The following is a 19,756-nucleotide window of genomic DNA, read 5'->3' on the forward strand; positions in this document are numbered from 1 at the left end:
GAAAATCGTAAAAATTTGCGACCCAGACTTTTTTCGGGGTCGCCTAAAAATCCCTGAAATCGTGAAAAAATGACCAAATTTCATTATATAACTGTTATTTTTTGACGAAGAGAACTTTTGCACTTCGTCAAAAAAATCCCTGAAATCATATCTTTTATACAAGATAGAAAAAATAAAGTTAGTTTTTTAAAAAAATATTTTTTATCTTGTATGTAAGAACATATATGACAAACATTGAGTTTGAAACAGTTAGAAAGATAGACAATGACACCAAATTGGTTAGAATAGGTGATTTAAACGTAAGATACTCAAAGAAATACAACAAATATTCTTTGTCAGACATTCTAACACTATCTGGAAAGAAAACATCCCACGACTGGGTTAGAACTGCTTCTACTCAGAAAATTTTGACAAGAAATCCTGAGCTTATGATATCGGTAAGATTCTATGGAACTGCAGCATATCTCATCGACAAAAGTCTTATACCAATAGTTTTGTTATGGATTGACCCAGTTGTTGGATATAACTTCATAACATATGGTTCATTCGATACGGAACGTTGCAGTGAAGGCTTACTTTACATCGTTCAGAAACCGAAGGACTTCAATACAAAGAGATATAAGATAGGAAGAACATATAATATAACTCAAAGATATGACAGTATAGTCAATAGAGTCAAGGTTGTGTTCGTTAACGATATGAGAGCTGCAGAAACAGAACTACTTGAAAAGTTTGAGAAAATGTATGGTGCTCCCACGAAAGGTAAAGAAACGTTTGAAGTAGATGAGATAGATAAAGCTATAAAATTATTTGACGAAGTTGCTGAAAAATACATGTAAAGCGTTTATTTTTGGTCTTTTGTGAAAGTCAGAAAATAAAGTTAGTTTTATTTTTATTTATTTTTTTATCCGGAATATAAAGACAGATATGTCAACATCAGAGAACACAACAACTGCTATCGTTCATGAAGCTATAAATGAAGAATATGAGTGGGTTCAGTTTAACAAACAACTCCGTCTCATTCGTTCGGTCAAAGACGATATGTACCAAATGCAAAGTATTTTGACAGCATGTTTTGCTCCAGATACTAAGAAACCACAAGACTGGTTTAGGAACCAAAGCACTATTGAACTATTAAATGAAGCTGAAAATTCGACTACGGATTTTCTCGTAGTCGCAAAAACTCGAGTAGGTAAAAAACCGCAGTCGCCAAAACTCTATGAAAACAGTGAAGAACAGCGAGTAGGTAAAAAACCCCAGTCGCCAAAACTCTATGAAAATCGTGAAAAATTGCCAAACGGTTTGAGAGGATATTATGTACATAGACTTCTTGTAAATGCTGTTGCAATGTGGGCTTCACCTCGTTATGCTTGGTATATTTACAGACTTCTTGACGAAATTCATAGACAAGAACGTGAAGAGCTAGAGAACAAGCTTGAAGCAAAAGACAAAAGCATTCAGAAAAGAATACCACGTTCGGTACCAAAAGGTAAGGAAAAGAACTATAAGTATATGATTTATACTGAAGAGATGGAAAATGAAGAAGATAAAGATATGGTTATGTTGCATTTAGTCAGAAGAAACAACAAAAGCTTTTACGACCTTGCTAAGATTTACAAATCTGACAGAAATTGGTTCTATCGCGAAAACTTACCGATTTCAATGACTCCAAATGAAGATGTGAAACAAATAGTTCAAGATACGTTACCTCAAACACACTATGATATGAAAGGTTGTACAATTCTTACCTTCAAAGAAGACTTACCGCTACTGAAAGAAAAAATAACAGAGTATTTTGACAACTTCAAACAAGCAGAGTAAATGAACCATTTATTTTTACGCTTGACTTCAGATGGCTCAGGTAGCTCTAGATGGTAAATTGGCTTGTCAAATCCTTCTGGCATTCCGAGTCCTTCCATCCGACATTCCGAGTCCTTCCATCTGGCATTCCGAGTCCTTCCATCCGACAGGAAAAAAATTTCCCGACAACTGGAAAAAAATTTCCTTCCGACAGGCAAAATTTTTCCAGTTGTCCGACCAAAAACCATTCAAATTTTCGAAAATTGAGAACTTTTTGGTCGAACTTCAGGAAAAATTTTTCCTTCCGACAGGAAAATATTTTCCCGACAACTGGAAAAGTTCTTCCATCCGACAGGACACAAACGAATGTCCGACGTACCACCAACCGACAGCCCCAAAGCCAGAAGAACCGACAGACCCAGCACCACAACAGACTTACTAAGACTAAACACTTACATTTTTCAAGCTTGACTTTTTACAATTTGAACTTTGTTTGCGTAGATATGAATTCTGAAAGAAGTATGAGGGTCTTGTATGACTTTGTACTTCTCCCATAGTTCATGTCTGTCAAACTTACCTGCCATGGACTCTTTCATAAGTTCCATGAAATCGTCTTCGGACAATCCGGGGAAAAGTATAATGTCAGTAAGTATTCTCTTTACATCCTTACTTAAACTCTTTGCTGTCTGTACACATATTACGACTGAGATGTTAAAGTGTCTGAGCTTCTTAAGAATTCGACACATATCTTGTTCTCTGTTCTTTAACAAAGGATGAGAGGCGAAATCATCTAAGATAAGAAGACATCTATGAGGGTATGTCTTCCAATCGTAAGATTGCAATTTCTTCGAAATGTATTCTATCTCTTTCTGTTTGTTTCTGAAGTGTTTCTTCTCTAATATTCTCTGCATTTCCTCATTTGGGTCTTTAAACTTAGAATTTATATACTCATTTATAGCATTATACTTCAAAACTCTTCTTTGGTACTTCTTTATCCAATCTAACATCTCAGTATCCTTTATACATACTAACTTAGACTTCTTTATAATATCTTTGAACGAATTGACGGTTTGGTCAAATTGACCAGAAGTCGAACAAATAAACAACTAACTCATAGAATGGGTTCTTCTCATCTAGTTCTTGTTGTTGTGCAGCCATTTTAAGATAAGTGAAAGTCTTACCCGACCCAGGTGGTGCAATTAGACCTGTTATACCATTCTGAGCAAATAAGAACTTTTCATGTTAGGCTTTATTCTGAGCATTTCTAACTTCCTCTTGTTCTTGTTTAAAACATTCTCAAATTTCTTGTCAATGTCAGCAAACTTTTTTTCTAACATATTTTTTAGAAAAATTAAAATTTTTATCTTTTTGAAATGTCTAGCGATTTCGCTATCTATATTCGAGACAAACTTTTCGACAGCAAAACATCTGTCGACCATAAAATCTTACATAGTGTAAACAAGAAAGGTGAATTTGTTCTAAAGTTCTGTTTCTGGGAATATGACAAGAACCATAAAACATTACAAAGAGCAGTCTTAAAATTTGTCAATGACAGACTTGTTGACAGAGATGACGCCGATTGGAAAGATGAAGTCCAACAAAAGTTCTTAGAATGCAAAGAAGGCACATGCGCTGTTCTTGAAGATGAAATAGAAAACAGAATAGAAGAGCTATTAAAGGACAAAGAACTTTTACATAAATATGGTTGCGCCAAATTTGACATAACTCCACCAGAGAAGAAGAAGAAGAGAGAAAAGAAAGAAAAGAAAGTAGAAGAAGAGAAGAAAGAACCTGAACCAGTTCCAGAGAAAAAAGAATTTGACATGTAAAAATAAAATTTTATTTTTAGAACATTTTGGGTCAATGTCAATGTTCTCTTCCTCTTAGGAGCAAACACCGGCTTAGACTCTAAAATCTTTTTACCCAATTTACCTTGAACTTCTACAACTTTAGACTCATAATATTCATAGTCGTCTGTCTTCTTTGGTTCATAAGGTATAACAAGTTTGTTATGCTTTTGCTTCTTTAAGGTTTGAGAACCTTCTGTCAAAATTTTCTTTGACTGCTAACAAACCTTCTATGTCTAAGTCTTCAAATTTCGCACCATTTTTAGTCACAATAGCAAACTTAACTGGTTCGATGTTCCAAACTTTGCTGAATGAAGACTTTTCAAAATGGTAGAAGTAAACATTCAAATATGTGAATGGAGCTAACTTATCTTTGACTCCTGACATGTACTTATTTACTGAAATATATTTCGTCATCTTTTCTATCGGATAAAAAAATATTTTTTTTAAATTTACTCATAAAAATTTTTCTTTGTATATACACCATTCTGTACGTCTAAAAGACTTTTGACATTTGCCAAGAATGTACGTTTAGACGCTGCCATATAACCATACTTTGACAATATTGTTTATACGAATCGTACAAATGACCTTTCATCTAATGACACAAGTCAGTTTCATCTATGAACAGTTATATACACTCTTGTTTGCTTCTAACAATTTTGTCTCTCTTCGGTATGTGGAATTTGTCTTGGATTGAACTTAGAAATATCTAATGTCATGAATAATGAGAACAAGTGGTTGTAAAAGTCAGATGTCAAAGTTTCTGACAAAGCGTCAAAATATTCTGTATCTTGCATATGAGAATCTGACGTTCTGACAACTACATATCTTCTGTCAGAACTTTCTAACTTCATCGGAAAAATTGTTTGAAACCATAATGAAGTTTGCAACATTTTCACAAACTCTTTGGTCTTTATATTTTTTTCAACAACTCCAACTTTGTCTGTTTAAGACTCTTCAAAGCATCTGAGTTCAAAACTTTTGTTGTATCTATACTTTGAAGTTCATTGCAAACTATAAGTTTCATATTCTTATTGAGGAGTTAAACTTGCCACAGATGTTTTCTAAGTTTGTCATATTCGGGTTCGAATAACCTTCTAACAGTTTGCACAAAATATCTGTAAAGAAAGTATTCTTACCAGTTCCTTGTTTTTCCAATTATAATGAGAGCAGTTTCATTTTTAGCACTTGGATGTTGTAAGATGTTTGCAAACCAACATAAGATATACTCATAGACTCTTTCGTTTCCATTGCATATAATTTCTTTGACATGGTCTAACCAAGCTTCTATAATACTGTGTTTCCATTCTACTTGTTCGTATTTATATCCAGTGAAGATAGAATAGAAGTTTGGAGAAGGTGTATAGAACTTTATACCACGAACTGAAAAATCTTCAAGTTTTGACAATAAGATATCCCAAGCATCTAACATCTTCATACCAACTTGTACGACTTTTATTTTCTTAAGTTTCTGTCTACATTCTTGTTCTGAAACTATTGTTGCTCTTGGTTTGTTAAAGACTACATCCCATTCTTTCATAACATAAATTCTGGGGCAGAGTCGACATAAATGACTAAACGTTTCAAATTCTCGACTGCTTTGTTATAGTCTCGAAATGGAACATATTTCTGAATGCTTGGAAGTCATAAAAATCTGAAACATCTATTCTGTACATTTTTATAAAATAAAAAAAAAATAATATTTTTATTCTTGACTTTGTTGTTGCATTGTTGCATTTGTTGTTCTTGAGCTATTTGTTGTTGAAGTTGTTCTTGTAATACAATACTTTCACCAGTTGCATCTTCCAATTCGAAACTTTCTGCCGTCATTGACAAATACATAGGACATAAAAGTTTTACAGGAACAAAGTTGCGTCAACTAATGTCAACGTTATACTTGCCAAAGTGTTTGAGTTCACTAAGGTTGAAAATTCTGCATTCGAATGAACAATAGGCAAACCAGAGAGAAAGTATTGTTTATACGCATAAGTATCTTTTGGTCATAATAGTTTCTGTCGACATTCGAATAACACTTTGAACCTAAGTTTGAAACAATATATAAGATTGGTGTACTTACAAGTCAATGGAACAGACATTCCTTGTATGACACCTTTTCCTGTTATAGGAAACTGTTGGTAGTAAAAACCAGATATAAGTTTTGTATTATAGCTCATATTGTTTATAGTAAACTCAGTCGGACATCCAAACATAATGAAACCTGCTCTAGTTGCAGCACATGTTACACTCGTCCTTAAAGTATTAAATAAGTCAACAAAACCTGTTGGTGGTATATCTGAGTAAGTATCTTCAAAGGAGTATTTTTTACCATTCACAACAATAAAATCTTCTGGTGTCAAAAGAGCAAAACAGGCTTTAGTCGTCATTGTGTTTAAGGTTAGTTTACAATATCGTCCTTGAGGACTTTGTAAGTTTGTTGTTATAGAATTATATGACTCAGGGTTTTTAGTCGTAATAGTATAAAACCATTATGTCTTCTGCCATTTACATATATTTAAAAGTTTTTCTGAAAGTGGAGAAGAACTTCATCTAAACTTTCACATGGCGTTTCTTGAAGTTCTCTGTCTAAGAAGTTCAAATATTTTGTAAAGACATAGAACTTTCCTTTGTCTACACGAACAAACAAAACAGGGTCTTTCATATCGTTCAAAAGTGTGTAAAGTCCTTTACATGAAATAAAGTCTATATTATTTTTCTTCAAACATCTTTCAAGAAGTTTTTGACATTTTTACTTAGCAAATAATTTTAATGAAATGTTGTGGTCGTCAAATATTTTTATAACGTCTGGGAAACTATACTTTAAGTTCAACGTTTCACCTCCTTTCATAACGTATATCTTGTCAATGACATTATATGAAACACCACAGCAACTAATGTCGGGTTCTATTTCTTTGATGTTTATATCGTCTGCCTCTGTCAAAAGTTTCAATAGTTCTTTCAAAACTTCATGAGGTGCAATGACATATGAGTTCACTTTTACAGGGTTGTGTTCGACCAAGTTTAACATTATACTTAAAGCTTGACAAATCTTCTCCTGAGTTTGAAGTTTGTCTTTCAGTTGTTGGTAGTCATTTCGAATATCTGCAACAGAACTTAAGTCTCTGCTAACTTCAGGATATGTTGGTTCTTTTACAGGAACAATTGTTATACCATCTTCGTCTTCGTATGGTTTCCCCACTTCAACATCTCTGTCTTTGACATTGACAACAACACTTTGACTGTTTGTTTGAGTTGGTGAATTTAACTTCACATCTGCCACCGCCATTAAACCTTTTGAAACACTTACGCTTCTATTTTTCGGAAATGACATTTTACTTAGAATAAAAAGATGGACGTATTCGAGTATCTCTTCGAATTGAAGCAGAACAAAGTTTATACTCACAAACAATACAAATACATTGACAGAATAGTTCTTTACACAAAACAATGGAAAATGTTATAGAATAGCAGTCTTTGCTGAACCTAAATATTTTCATAAAGCAAAGAAAGTTGGTATAACTGAAATGGTGAAAGTTCTTGAAGCAGACAAAAATATAACTTCAAAACTGACCGATATTACTAAAGGAAAGTTTATAATACAATATTATGTCAAAACTGGCGTACTGTCAATATTTGACGGAGAGAAGTCAGTTCAAGAACAACTTACTGACCTGCTGCCAAAATCTGCTCGATGGAAGCTGTCGTTATGCCAATCTGAGGAGCCCCAGCAGGTTTCATCGAACGAATCTTCAAAAAGAGCATCTTCCGTGAAAAGTGCTATTGGTTTTGTAAACTTCTTTGCTTTCAATTCATCTGGACCGTCTCTGTCACCAGTATATTGTATTTGTACAGTACCAACAGTTGAAATACCACCCATAAAGTCTTCTGAGTCAGCAAATGGAATGCCAAGCCAAAAGTTTGAACAGTCTCCATTTGTATATTGAGTTTTTTGACCTCCTGTATGAGTCCATACTTTCACATATGGCATAATAGAACTTTGCATTTCAGGGTTAATGGTTGTTGTGAAGTTGTTGTTAAAGTTCATAGCATCTAATGTCAAGTTGTATGACCTCATATCCTCAACTGTAGAATATTCTTCTCTTGGATAATATTTGCCATCTATGTTTATATGATATTTAATACCGGGGTTGTAGAAACAAGAATAGTCATTTATAGTTCGTCTGAACAGTACAAACATAGTATCTGCATGTTTCATTGCAGTTGTTAAAGCAATATCTGTTCTTGCACCTGGGTCAGCACTTTGGTTTCCAACTTCACCTGCAAAGTCTTTGACAGATATTTGGTGTATAGGGAACATAAGTGGAACTGCAATATATTTGGCAGCTAAAGCATTTGAAATATCTGGGTCAACATATAAACGGCAAGTCTGCTTTCTATTCTCTTGCATTCAAACTTTTCGCATGTGAACTTAACTGGGTCCAAGCAGTTCCAGCAGCATTGAAATAATAGTTTACTTCAGTGTTGAAGTTTGAGAAACCAAAGTCTAAGTCAACTTTGTCTTTGCAAAAGTCACAGAACTTGGCTCCACAGTTCCAGCTACAGTAAGAGTGAATGGGTCTTGTGTTGGTGCAATGACTAAGTTATTTTTGCTTGGAGTAAGTTCGATAGAAATTTTTCCTGCCCAGTTTGGCAAGTATCTTAAAAACCTGAAGATGAGGAAAGATGACAAAGGAACTCTAAGTTTCAGTTTTACTTTAGTGGCAGCATTTCCATCTGAACCAGAAAGGTTAACATAAACTCCTGGAACGTTAGGGTCAAGTCTTCTTATTTTCTCAATAGTTGCATACTGGTCTGTTTGTTCTCTAGCTTGTGGTTGTACTGAGTTTCTCAAAGCGAACCATTCATAGTTTGCCCATGTTACTGTTTGAACTAAGTCAGAGTTAGAATATATCTTATATCCCATGAAAACTTCTGGAGCATATTGGTATCCGACATAGAAAATTCCATTGCAACCTTTCTTGTCAGACAACTTGGCAGAAGGTTTTATTTCAATGTCTTGTTCCACGTATAAGAATGAGTTGTCAATAGAAATAATATGAAACCTGTCGCAAGCAATATCACTGTTGTTGAAGAACCTTCTCCAAACTCACCTACGTTTCCATAAGAAACAGCAGTTGTATATTCGTAAGTTCCAGGAACTATTTCTGACCTCTAATGGCATTGTCGCATTCGTTATACCATTCGGAAACATTTCCGTTCATGGCATCCAAAACTGTTGGCGTTATATTCTGAGCGGCGTACATTTCATATGGGTAAAAATATAGAATAGTTGGATTTATATATCATAATAGAACCCACTCGGACCAAGCTTTACTTTCTTCCTGGCTGACTTTTTAACTCTTCTTTTTCCTTCATTGCCACTACTTTCACTAGATGAAGTTACTTCTTCACTACTTTCACTTTGTTCTACTCTTCTCTTCTTCTTTGGTGTCGCTTTTGGTAACTTGCCCTCTGCTTCAAGTTGTTGCATCTTTGCCTCATGTTCACCTAGTATGTTGTTAATTTCCCATGTCCTTTTTGCCTTTGGGCTCTGGTCGCCCATCTCAGGTAACCTATATCCTTGAAAGATTTTGTCATAGTTTGTATTTGAGTCTTCGCGTATTGTTTGCATGACTCTTTCCTGAGTTTCCGGTTCAGGCTCTTCAAATATAGCTTGTCCGTATGGAATAAGCTCGTTTCCAAATATATGTTTTTGTAGCCATTCTGGTTTTCTTTCCATGTTACCAATTATATCTTTTGTGAATGGGAAAGCTTTTACCCAACGTTTCAGGCTTGCGTCATTTATTTCTGTAGTTGGTTTTATTTTGTCAAGGAACATGTTTTTCAATACTAACATTTCATTTGGTACTGTCCATTTGAGTTTTCTTAAATATTCATCCCTTCTCGGTTTATTGTCTGCAAAGTAAGTTTTTATGACATTTTGCAAACTTTCGTTTGCAAGGTCATGTACAATAGGTTCTCTTCCTTCTATCTCCCTAACTTTCTTTCTAAACTCTTCACCAAATATACCATCTCTATGGTTCTGTGTAGTTCTTTGAGATAAATGTTCTAGAACGTCAGGTGTTATATTTCCATCAGCCATGTTCATTTCATACTGGTCCAAAATATCTGCATGTTTCATATCTTTCAATGGCATTAAAGCCGCGCTGAAAATACCAGCTACATCTGGTTCACCATTCACTTCCATTGCGTCTACAACTTCTTGGAATTGAGGTTGTAAGTTTATGAACCACCTATCCGGATTAGCTTTATGACCCCATCTCATTGTAGTTCCATAGTCTGCAGAAACAAAAGTAGGTTTGTTTCCATATTGGCTAGGTTCTGAATGAACTTTAAACAATGTTTCATTTCTATATGTTTTGGTGAAATTTAACCTTTTATTTTCACCGAGTTCAGCCAAAGATTGAACGTTATATGGTCGTAAGTAAAAAGGATTGTTGTATTGGCGTACATTTTCTTTCAGTACTTCCATTCTATGCTGAATATTTTCATCTGATGTTGGAGTCTTTTGTATGTCGGTAAACATTTTTCGATATTCTTCTACTCTGTCAGCCGAATTTTTCTTAGACTCTTGGAAAGATTCCATATTCCCCGCATACACTTGTTGAGGGTCAAGATTTTTCGGCTGTTCCAAATCTTCATCTAGTTCTGTGAAGTTAGTTTCCAAAGGAGGGACTTGTTCGTTTCCTTCTGGCTCTTCTAGCTGTTGTTGCTGAACTATTTCTTCCATGTCTGGTTGTATCTGAACTTCTTCCTGTGGAGTTTCTTGTACCTCATCTGCTGGCATTTCATATATTCCGAGACCGTTTTTAACAAGTTCCCTATTTAAGTCATCCGCATTCATAACCCTTTCTTCTTTCGTTCCGTCTCTATTTTTTACGCGTTTCATGAAGATAGTTGAATTATCATTTATCTCTGACACCAAATATCTCGGAGTAAATTCATTCATGTCAGTTGGATGATATGCTATTAAATCATATCCCTTAGCGAGCTTGTATTTTCCAGGTTTGAGATTATATCCGATTTGGTGCTGAGCCATAAAGCTAAATAGGTTCGGGTCAGTATTTCCTTCCTTGAACTTTCTAATAGCTTCTTTATATCTGTCACTAAAGTCAAGAGTATCTAGGTAACCATAATTTTCCTTAAGCATTTTTAAGAATTCTTGGTTTCCTTGTTCTCTACTTCTTTTATGTCCTTGCTCTGTTTGTGGTTGTTGTGGTGCTGGATTTTGAACTGTTGGTTGTTGTGCAGAGTTTTGAACTGTTGGTTGTTGTGCAGTGTTTTGAACTGTTGGTTGTTGTGTTGGTTGTGGTTGTTGTTGTGCTGGATTTTGAACTGTTGGTTGTTGTGCAGGGTTTTGAACTGTTGGTTGTTGTGTTGGTTGTGGTGCATGCCTGTGTCTGTGTCCATGTGACGATGTAAATGTTTTAGGTAGTCCGGGTGCAGGTGCTTCTCTTGGAGGGTTTGGTGGTATATAAGTTCCACCAGCTGGCACATATGTTCCATCTGCAGCATAATGTCCTACCTGACTTTTCGTTTTTAAGAAAGCATTTACTAGGTCTGTTTTGGTCTGTTGTAACTCTTTTTCTTGACTTTCCACAACAGTTGCTCTAACGGCGTCATAGGCACTTTGAACTGCCTGTCTCGTTGCTGCATCTGTTATTTTCGTCATATTTTGTGCTACTTCTCTTAACTCTTTGTCGAAACCTTCAGACTTCAGTTTCTTTCCAGATGAGAAATCGTTCACTTGTTTCACCTTACTATGAAGAGCTTCGAAGGCATTCTTAAAGTCAGCATTCATTAAAGCTTCATTTGAACTGTCTTCATCCGCTTGTATTTTTGTCCTTATTGACCCTATAAGTTGGGCTGCTTTAGCGTTGGCTTGGGCATCTAACCAGTCATTGTTAGCTTTTATATATTCTGCGCTTTTCATTGCCTTTTGCATGGCTGCGTCGTTATTTTTACTTTCTTGTGCTAAGTTTTCATACTGTACGGTTTGGTTTTGCAACTGTAAAAGTTTTTCTGCCTTTACATTTGCTTCAACTTCTTTTTTATACTCATCGCTATCCATATATGTCTTCAGGGCTTTTTGTTTTATCTCTTCATCTTTCAGTACTTTATATTGAGTAGTATGGTTTTTCAAATTTAAAACATCTTGTTCCATTTTTGCTACTTCTGCTGCTTTTTCTGACACTTTTTTCGCATATTCCTCTGTACTTAGTTCTTTCAGTTGTTCTTCTTTCTTCTTTTTCTCTACGTTTAACTCATTGAGTTTCTTTGTGTGTCTGTCATATTCTAGTTTCTTTTCGTTTTCACTTATTTGTTTCTGTATGTCTATGTTTGACTTTTTGACATCTGTTATTTGATTTTTGAGTGAACTCAAATTCATTTGACTTTGAGGGTTATAAGCTGTTCCGTCTGCAGCTCCACCATAGCCTGCCATTTTCGCTAAAAGTGCCGCTCTTAAACCTCCACTCTGTGCACCAAGAACTCGGTTTAAAAGCATAGGATTGCTTGACATTTGTTGCAACATAGTGGGGTCATTCATCATTTGTTGTTGCAACTGTTGTTGTGGTGTCAGTTTTACTATTGGATGTTTCAATGCTCTCTTCCTCTTACGTATATTCTTACGTAGCTTACGTGGCATTTTAAGTGAAGTTAAAAAGCGGTTTTTGACAGATGTTTATATGACACTTTTTGTTCAGCTCAAAGTCCAGTCTACTTGGTATTGAAAATCCCATGTGTTATAGAACGGCGGGTCCACTATAAAGAAAACATTTTCCTTGTCTTTATATTTTTGGGTCCTTTACACTCATTACGAAGAAGTCTTGACAAAACATTTACGAAGAAGTCTTGAAAATTCAAGAGGGTAGAAATGAGGTTAGAAAACAGGTTAGATCTAACCTTCTACCCTAAATTATATTTTTGGGTCCTTTACGCTCATTACGATGAAGAAGTCTTGACAAAACATGTACGAAGAAGTCTTGACAAATTCAAGAGGTGAGAAAAGAGGTGAGAAAACAGGTGAGATCTCACCTCTTCACCTAAACTTTATTTTTGGGTCCTTTACACTCATTACGAAGAAGTCTTGACAAAACATGTACGAAGAAGTCTTGACAAATTCAAGAGGGTAGAAATGAGGTTAGAAAACAGGTTAGATCTAACCTTCTACCCTAAATTATATTTTTCATACAACTCTGTCCAATGACATCTCACAAACTCTATACCCTCAATATATTTTTCTATGTCCTCTTTGAAAACATTTGTATAGTTAAGATATAAAACTTTTGACATAAGTGTTTCAATGTCATGAACTCTTATAGAACCACTATATAATAGTCTAGCAGATATACTATCCCAGTCTATATATTCTGCTTTTTTCAAAACCTCTCTCACAATATTTTTGTTATCTAATGGTATACGTTCCATCTTGCCTATAGGTATCTTTTCTTTTAACTCTTTCAATATATTGTTTGTGTCTGGTATATGTTTGAGACGGTCCATATAGTTGTCGAAGTCATTGCATATAATCTTTGAGTCTGGAAATATTATATGGCACAAATGGGATATATAGAAACTTCCACCGAACAAATCTACAAATGTTAGACCATTCGGTAGTTTCTTAAGTTCTCTCAATATAATATCTTTACATCTACTCTTATTTCCAAAGAACGGTAACGGTGGTTTTGTAAAATTCATTTATATATAATAATAAAAATGTTTTTACCTGAAAAGTGACAGAAAAGTGACAAAACATGAAAACATATATAATTTGTGAAAAGCTCCTGGAAGACCCGTATATAAGAACTTCATTTATACTAAACATCTTCAGGGCTAGAGGGCGCAACGCGCCTGGAAGCCCTCCGAATATAAACTTCATTTATACTAATCATCTTCAGGGCTAGAAGGCACGAAGTGCCTGGAAGCCCCACTACCTTTTTTTTTTTAACTTATGTTATGGGATCATTTGAAAAAAAAATTATTAGTAATGTTTATTAATTAGATGCTTCATTTATAAAAAAGCTTGTCTTGTTCTATGATCTTTATTCCAAGTTGGCAATTAAGATTTAGTTGCACAACAAGAATTTCACATGAAAAACAATCCTAGATTGAGTAATTTCAACTTGTTGAAAGATAATTTATAAGTAATTTTAAAAAGTGTGTTTAAAGCATAAAATTTAATTTATTCTCCGAATTTTTTTATTTTCTCAGCCAAAGAATAATAACGACTACCGCAACAACAACAGCAATGACAGCTAAGACACAGAGAACTGCAACAAGGGCGGTCTTCTTTTTAGCTTTCTTTGTAGCAATCTTTCCTGTTGCAGAATCACTTGCGATAACATCTTGATAGATGTTGATATTTGTTAATTTTTCAGAGGATTCGGTTGGTGTTGTGACTTTGATCTTGATTTCGGCTGTTGTGTTTGTTTCTGTTGTTGGGATGGTGAAATCAAGTGGAACTCTGACTAATCTTGCATCGTTAGGTGATGTGATCGTCTTCTTGACTTTATCGTTGTAGAACAGAGAAACAGTGAACTTGTTATCGAAGTTTGTATCTGGATCATTGATGACAGCTGTGAAGTTGACCTTGTCGCCTTTGTTGTATGTGGCATTAAGTTTTGGTTCGAAATTGATTGTGAGAACTGTATTGTTTTGTATTTGAATGATAAACCTCTTTGTGGCGATCTTCTTGCCATCTGTAGCTGTGACTTTGACTTCATATTCACCTGCTGCTGTGTCTTTTGGAACTTTGAATTTGAATGTCTTAAGATCTGTGCTGTTTGCAACTTCTTGTGTTGCAACTTCTGCATTGTTGAAGAAAACCTTTGCTGTGAGTGGTTTATCACCTGAATCTTGATCGTAGACTGAAGCCAAGAAAGAAACTTCAGAATCTGGAATGTAATAAGTGTAATCAGGAGGAAGAACATACAACTTTGGTCTGTAGTTTGGAGCGACAACTGTAATTGGAAATTCTTCATAAAGCAATGAGCCAAGACCATTAGTGTATGTGTAAACATATAATGTGTACTTTCCAGGTTTTGTTGGTGGTGTGATTGACACATAAAATCCATACTTGTTTGATTCTGAAACTGTAAAATTGCCAAGTGTATCATTTCTGATAATTTTATCATTGGAAGTACGAAGTTTCCAGCCAGCTTCTGCATCACAACCATCAACAAGGAATGAGAACTTGCCCTTGATTTGAATTACTTCAGTAGCATCAGTTTCTTCTGGGATTAAAGATTTCTCAAGGAAGAGGAATGGTGGTTCATATTTTCCTTTATGTAATAGATAAGAGAATGTTATTGACTGTCCAGGTTGTATATATTTGTTCAACCATGAAAATGAAACCCATAAAATTGATGGAAGATCATCATCATCATCTACATTTTCTAAAATTTTATCGGTGTTCGTGAAGAATTTAGGCACGTCATCAGAGCCGAAGTCATGGGCATTGACATCAGTAACCCATGGATGATTTTGGAGAACTAATGTAAGATCTGTTATCTCTTTCCACCAAAGGGAATAGCCAAAGTTTGCAAGAGTTTGAGCGATGACTTCTTTATCTTCTGCCTTAAATAACATTGCTGTGCAAAAATCTACCTTCTTTTCATTTGACCCTTTATTTGTAATTGTCTGCTTTACAACTGTATATAATAAATTTTTGTGATTTTCAATTTGAAGAGAGTAATCTAAATCTGTTACTTTTTCAATATTGCTTTCAACGCCATCAATTCTGACTTTTGTGGTCACATTTTCAACCAATTCTACATGCTTTCTGTTTTGATCAACATCAGTGAATCCGTAGGAGTATTTTCGATTGGAATGGCCAGAAACTGAGAGGGAAAATTGCACCAAGATAATGGAAAACATATTTAGAATAATGATTTTATGTTTTCTTAAGGAGTATTCAAAAATATAAAATAATTCAAAAATAATTGAGTGGATTCAAAACTGCCAAAGTAATGAATCGATAACATTTCCGAGAACTGAACTCTTTAATAAAATTTCAATAGTTTGAATCAAGTTATATTGTGTCACGATATGACGCTCAAATTTAAAATATTTCAGAATTTTGAGAAAGAATAAAAAATTAATAAGCTCTGCCAATGTTATTGGAAGCAAAAAACATGCTAGAAGCCTGCAACCTTTTGCATCTTTCCTTTTATAAATTCTATGTCTGTTCTTTGATTCAAATGATTAATATTTTTACGGTTATTCGATCCCCGACGATAGGTGTCTTGGAAGATTTGCCTGGTGTCATCATAGTGTCTTTAAATCAAAAATTTTATTTTGGAGTTAGTTTTATTGATTTTTCAATAAAAAACATTTCTAAAACAAGAAAATAAAACGATAAAATATTTATATTTTATATAAGGATCTTATATATTTAAAATAAATATCATTTTATTTTTTTCATTGGTGTCTGTCAAACCATAATACACTATTCAAAAATTCAATATGTCTTGCGGTTTCAAAAGACACCTTCAAATTGAACAATAGCACAGACACTATTGAATTTTACCCATTTTATTTAGTTTTTATCCTTTTTATTTTTAAGAATTAATGACTGAAACAGCCGTTTTGCTATGACCTCAATCACTTTTATTTATTATTTTAAATATTATTTAATTTTATTATTTGAATAGGCCAACTTATATTTGAGAAGCTCAATTTGAGACCACTTAATACATTGAAATATCATAAATATTGAAATATTAAAAAGTGTATTTCAAAATATTGAAATTATCAAAATTTATAATACTGAAATTGAGACAAATTAATAAATTCAATGTGTTTTTTTTTGAAATAACTCTCAAATATTATTTTTTTGTTTATTTAATGATGAATAAATATGATTGCTTTAGTCAATCATAAAAACTGATTTAAGTTTAAAATAATGAAAGGATAATTTGATCATTTTTTAAAATACAATTATTTTTGATGATTTGCAAGAATCTTTGAAAAGAATATAATATAGGTTCTATTTTTGTAAAATTTATCCAAATCATGTATTACATAAATTACGATTAAAACGATGAAAGAACCAAAAAGTGTGTTTTGTGTTTTGTTGTTGCGTGTTGGATGCGGGATCCTGTTATTTCCGAAATCGACAAAAAATTTGGAAATTTAATTTCCGAAATCGAAATTATATTAATGTTTTTAATATTCTTATATCAAAAGGATTAAAGTTCATTAAGAGAAAAACAATTCTTCTTCTTCAATCTATTGGCGCATTTATTTCTACACGCCAATAAGGAAGGGAAAATTATAAGACACCATGGTGTCTTCAAAACGCTAATTTTTGATATTTTTAACAACCCTAAATATTTTCCCTTCGGTTTAGACTGTAAAACATACTCCGATTTAATGCTATTCAAAATGCATTTATATAAACTCTTTGTATTTTTAGAAAACTGAAATAAAATAATCATTTTAATTTTTTACGTCATCATATTTTGGAAATATTTATAAAGATAATTCGAAAAATTTGCAAAATGTAGAAATGTGCGAATTAGTCATTTTTCAAAATCCTCTGGAATTTAAATTTTGCTGAATTTTCGTGTTTTATTAATAAAGAGTTGAACATTTTTGTTGTGTGGTATTCTTCATGATTTTAAGATAATATCAATTATTTTTGGGAATACAAGTTTGCAAAATGGGGAAGTCGTTAAGTCAATATTAATCACAAATAACTATCTTATTGTGAAATATAATTTTTAATTAAAAAACATATCTAAAGAAAATTTTAGCTTTCTCTCAAATTTCATAATATATACTGTATATATAAAAAAAAAAAAAAAAAAAAAAAAAAGGTAGTGGGGCTTCCAGGCACTTCGTGCCCTCTAGCCCGAAGATGTTTAGTATAAATGAAGTTTTTATTCGGAAAATTGTTAGTCTTCTGGTGTGAATTCGGAGGACTCTTCTTCTTCCTCCATTGCTTCTGGGAAGAAGCCTTCTTCTGGGTCGAAAACATTATATAATGTTTCGCTTTTCACAAATTATATATGTTTTCATGTTTTGTCACTTTTCTGTCACTTTTCAGGTAAAAACATTTTTATTATTATATATAAATGAATTTTACAAAACCACCGTTACCGTTCTTTGGAAATAAGAGTAGATGTAAAGATATTATATTGAGAGAACTTAAGAAACTACCGAATGGTCTAACATTTGTAGATTTGTTCGGTGGAAGTTTCTATATATCCCATTTGTGCCATACAATATTTCCAGACTCAAAGATTATATGCAATGACTTCGACAACTATATGGACCGTCTCAAACATATACCAGACACAAACAATATATTGAAAGAGTTAAAAAAAGATACCTATAGGTAAGATGGAACGTATACCATTAGATAAGAAAAATATTGTGAGAGAGGTTTTGAAAAAAGCAGAATATATAGACTGGGATAGTATATCTGCTAGACTATTATATAGTGGTGCTATAAGAGTTCATGCATTGAAACACTTATGTCAAAAGTTTTATATCTTAACTATACAAATGTTTTCAAAGAGACATAAAAAATATATTGAGGTATAGAGTTTGTGAGATGTCATTGGACAATTTGTATGAAAAAATAAAAGACAAGAAAATTTTCTTTATAGTGGACCCGCCGTTCTATAACACATGGATTTTCATACCAAGTAGACTGGACTTTGAGAGACTCTTAGAAACTTTAGACGTTTTACATAACCATCCATGCTTTTACTTTACATCCGATAAAAGTGGTTTGGAAACCGTTATGAGATGGTTAGAGGACATACATGACTATGAGTTATATATGACAAGATAGAATATGAGAGAGTCCTATAAACTGGAGAAAGTGTCATAACAAAGAAATTTTATTAGTAAGTAAATGTGGTTTGAAATAGGACTTGTGTTTAGTTTTTTCCATTGTGTTCATTTATTTATTTGACGTTGGCAAAAGTACAGAGAATATGAAGATGAACCAATGCCTGCAAATGTTCAGCATATGTACTCGTAAGAGATATTTTTATCTAATATTAAATGGACGCACAGAACTTAGCGAATGCACAGCAACCTGGACAACCAAACCCAGAGAATATTCCAAATGAAGTTAGAATACAAACTGCAATGGCAAACTATGGTCAAGTGCCAACAGATGTACAAATGCAAACTGCCATGTCAAATGACGCTGCGTTAGGTTTGCCACCATGGTATGCAAATATGAGATGGAAAGAGTTTATACAAACCCTGAAGTGGGATATAAACAACTTTATGCAGATGACGCGAACACAGGAGTTGACCCAGAATATGTTTTTACCAGAGGAGAAACAGAATGTATGAGCTCCAGTTAAAGAATGCTATGGAACTCAACAGGAAACGTAAGAGACTAGGCGACATTAGATTTTTACATATAGTAAAATGGGTTTCTTCAGTAAGATAGAGAAACTTCTTTCGAAATGTTGGAAGAGTATTGGAATGGAATAAAAACCGTAGGAAGAGAATTTGGAACGGTGTCAAAAAAATATTGGTAAAAGGGTAGGTCAGTTGTTGGTATTATACCTAAAGACCCTGAACCAGAAGAACAAGCTCCTGTTATACAACAGCCTGAACCTGCACCACAGTCTAGTTGGCAACCAAATCCAACACCTCAACCGTATTAAAAAATTATATTTTTACCGTTCGATAGTAGTTGTATATGAAACTAGTTCTAAGTAAAACGCATGGTATAATGGAATTATTCTTTTTCTTCCATCTGTAGTAAACCATACTTGAAAGTCTGAAATACTTCCACTTGGTGGTTCGTATAACTTGTAGGTTTTCGTAAAAGTTCATTTGCCAAGCATAAGAAAGAGTTTTGGCGCCAGAAAATGAAGCATGAACAATAATAGCAGCTGGGTCGAAAACATCTTTAAATAAATATGGTTCATCTCTTGCATATCGACTGTAAATATTTGCTAAAGAAGTTCGACTTTCTGATTTAACATTCTTTGAAATAATACCATGACATTGCAGTGAATTCTGTATATATTTGTTCGTCTTTCTTTGGATTGTCTTCGTAGATTTGAAATGACACTTGTGAATTTTGTTTGTCATATACAATTCTCACATAA

The 19,756-nt window shown here is 33.7% G+C and overlaps 8 protein-coding genes and 2 pseudogenes across 10 annotated transcripts, besides 2 other annotated features; 3 read left to right on the forward strand and 7 right to left on the reverse strand.

The window, feature by feature from the left end:
• Window positions 1–8,607: part of a mobile genetic element that runs on past the window's edge.
• On the forward strand, window positions 225–839 carry TVAGG3_0400250 (organellar and viral DNA polymerase type B; the record flags this gene model as incomplete). The annotated part of the gene is made up of 1 exon (XM_051232711.1): window positions 225–839. The coding sequence occupies one exon, from the start codon at window positions 225–227 to the stop codon at window positions 837–839; it is 615 nt and encodes a 204-aa protein (XP_051102441.1).
• Window positions 928–1,790, forward strand: TVAGG3_0400260 (KilA, N-terminal/APSES-type HTH, DNA-binding family; the record flags this gene model as incomplete). The annotated part of the gene is made up of 1 exon (XM_051232712.1): window positions 928–1,790. A coding segment is annotated over one exon (863 nt), but the record flags the coding sequence as incomplete, so codon positions are not given.
• On the forward strand, window positions 1,853–2,242 carry TVAGG3_0400270 (uncharacterized protein; the record flags this gene model as incomplete). The annotated part of the gene is made up of 1 exon (XM_051232713.1): window positions 1,853–2,242. One exon carries the CDS (start codon window positions 1,853–1,855, stop codon window positions 2,240–2,242), a length of 390 nt encoding a protein of 129 aa, XP_051102443.1.
• Window positions 2,378–3,239, reverse strand: TVAGG3_0400280 (annotated as a pseudogene). Its single transcript has one exon. A coding segment is annotated over exon 1 (862 nt).
• Window positions 4,773–5,326, reverse strand: TVAGG3_0400290 (annotated as a pseudogene). Its single transcript has one exon. A coding segment is annotated over exon 1 (554 nt).
• TVAGG3_0400300 (protein of unknown function, DUF4106 family) lies at window positions 6,602–6,933 on the reverse strand (the record flags this gene model as incomplete). The annotated part of the gene is made up of 1 exon (XM_051232714.1): window positions 6,602–6,933. A coding segment is annotated over one exon (332 nt), but the record flags the coding sequence as incomplete, so codon positions are not given.
• Window positions 8,608–8,943: 336 nt separating the features above from the next.
• On the reverse strand, window positions 8,944–9,933 carry TVAGG3_0400310 (protein of unknown function, DUF4106 family; the record flags this gene model as incomplete). The annotated part of the gene is made up of 1 exon (XM_051232715.1): window positions 8,944–9,933. The coding sequence occupies one exon, from the start codon at window positions 9,931–9,933 to the stop codon at window positions 8,944–8,946; it is 990 nt and encodes a 329-aa protein (XP_051102445.1).
• A 411-nt stretch (window positions 9,934–10,344) lies between these two features.
• TVAGG3_0400320 (protein of unknown function, DUF4106 family) lies at window positions 10,345–11,613 on the reverse strand (the record flags this gene model as incomplete). The annotated part of the gene is made up of 1 exon (XM_051232716.1): window positions 10,345–11,613. A coding segment is annotated over one exon (1,269 nt), but the record flags the coding sequence as incomplete, so codon positions are not given.
• Window positions 11,614–11,784: 171 nt separating this feature from the next.
• On the reverse strand, window positions 11,785–12,315 carry TVAGG3_0400330 (protein of unknown function, DUF4106 family; the record flags this gene model as incomplete). Its single annotated transcript, XM_051232717.1, has 1 exon — window positions 11,785–12,315. A coding segment is annotated over one exon (531 nt), but the record flags the coding sequence as incomplete, so codon positions are not given.
• A 1,473-nt stretch (window positions 12,316–13,788) lies between these two features.
• TVAGG3_0400340 (uncharacterized protein) lies at window positions 13,789–15,587 on the reverse strand (the record flags this gene model as incomplete). The annotated part of the gene is made up of 1 exon (XM_001287588.2): window positions 13,869–14,207. A coding segment is annotated over one exon (339 nt), but the record flags the coding sequence as incomplete, so codon positions are not given.
• A 1,874-nt stretch (window positions 15,588–17,461) lies between these two features.
• Window positions 17,462–19,756: part of a mobile genetic element that runs on past the window's edge.

The sequence above is a fragment of the Trichomonas vaginalis genome, chromosome V (genome assembly GCF_026262505.1).
Source record: "Trichomonas vaginalis G3 chromosome V, whole genome shotgun sequence".
NCBI classification, from domain to species: Eukaryota; Parabasalia; order Trichomonadida; family Trichomonadidae; genus Trichomonas; species Trichomonas vaginalis.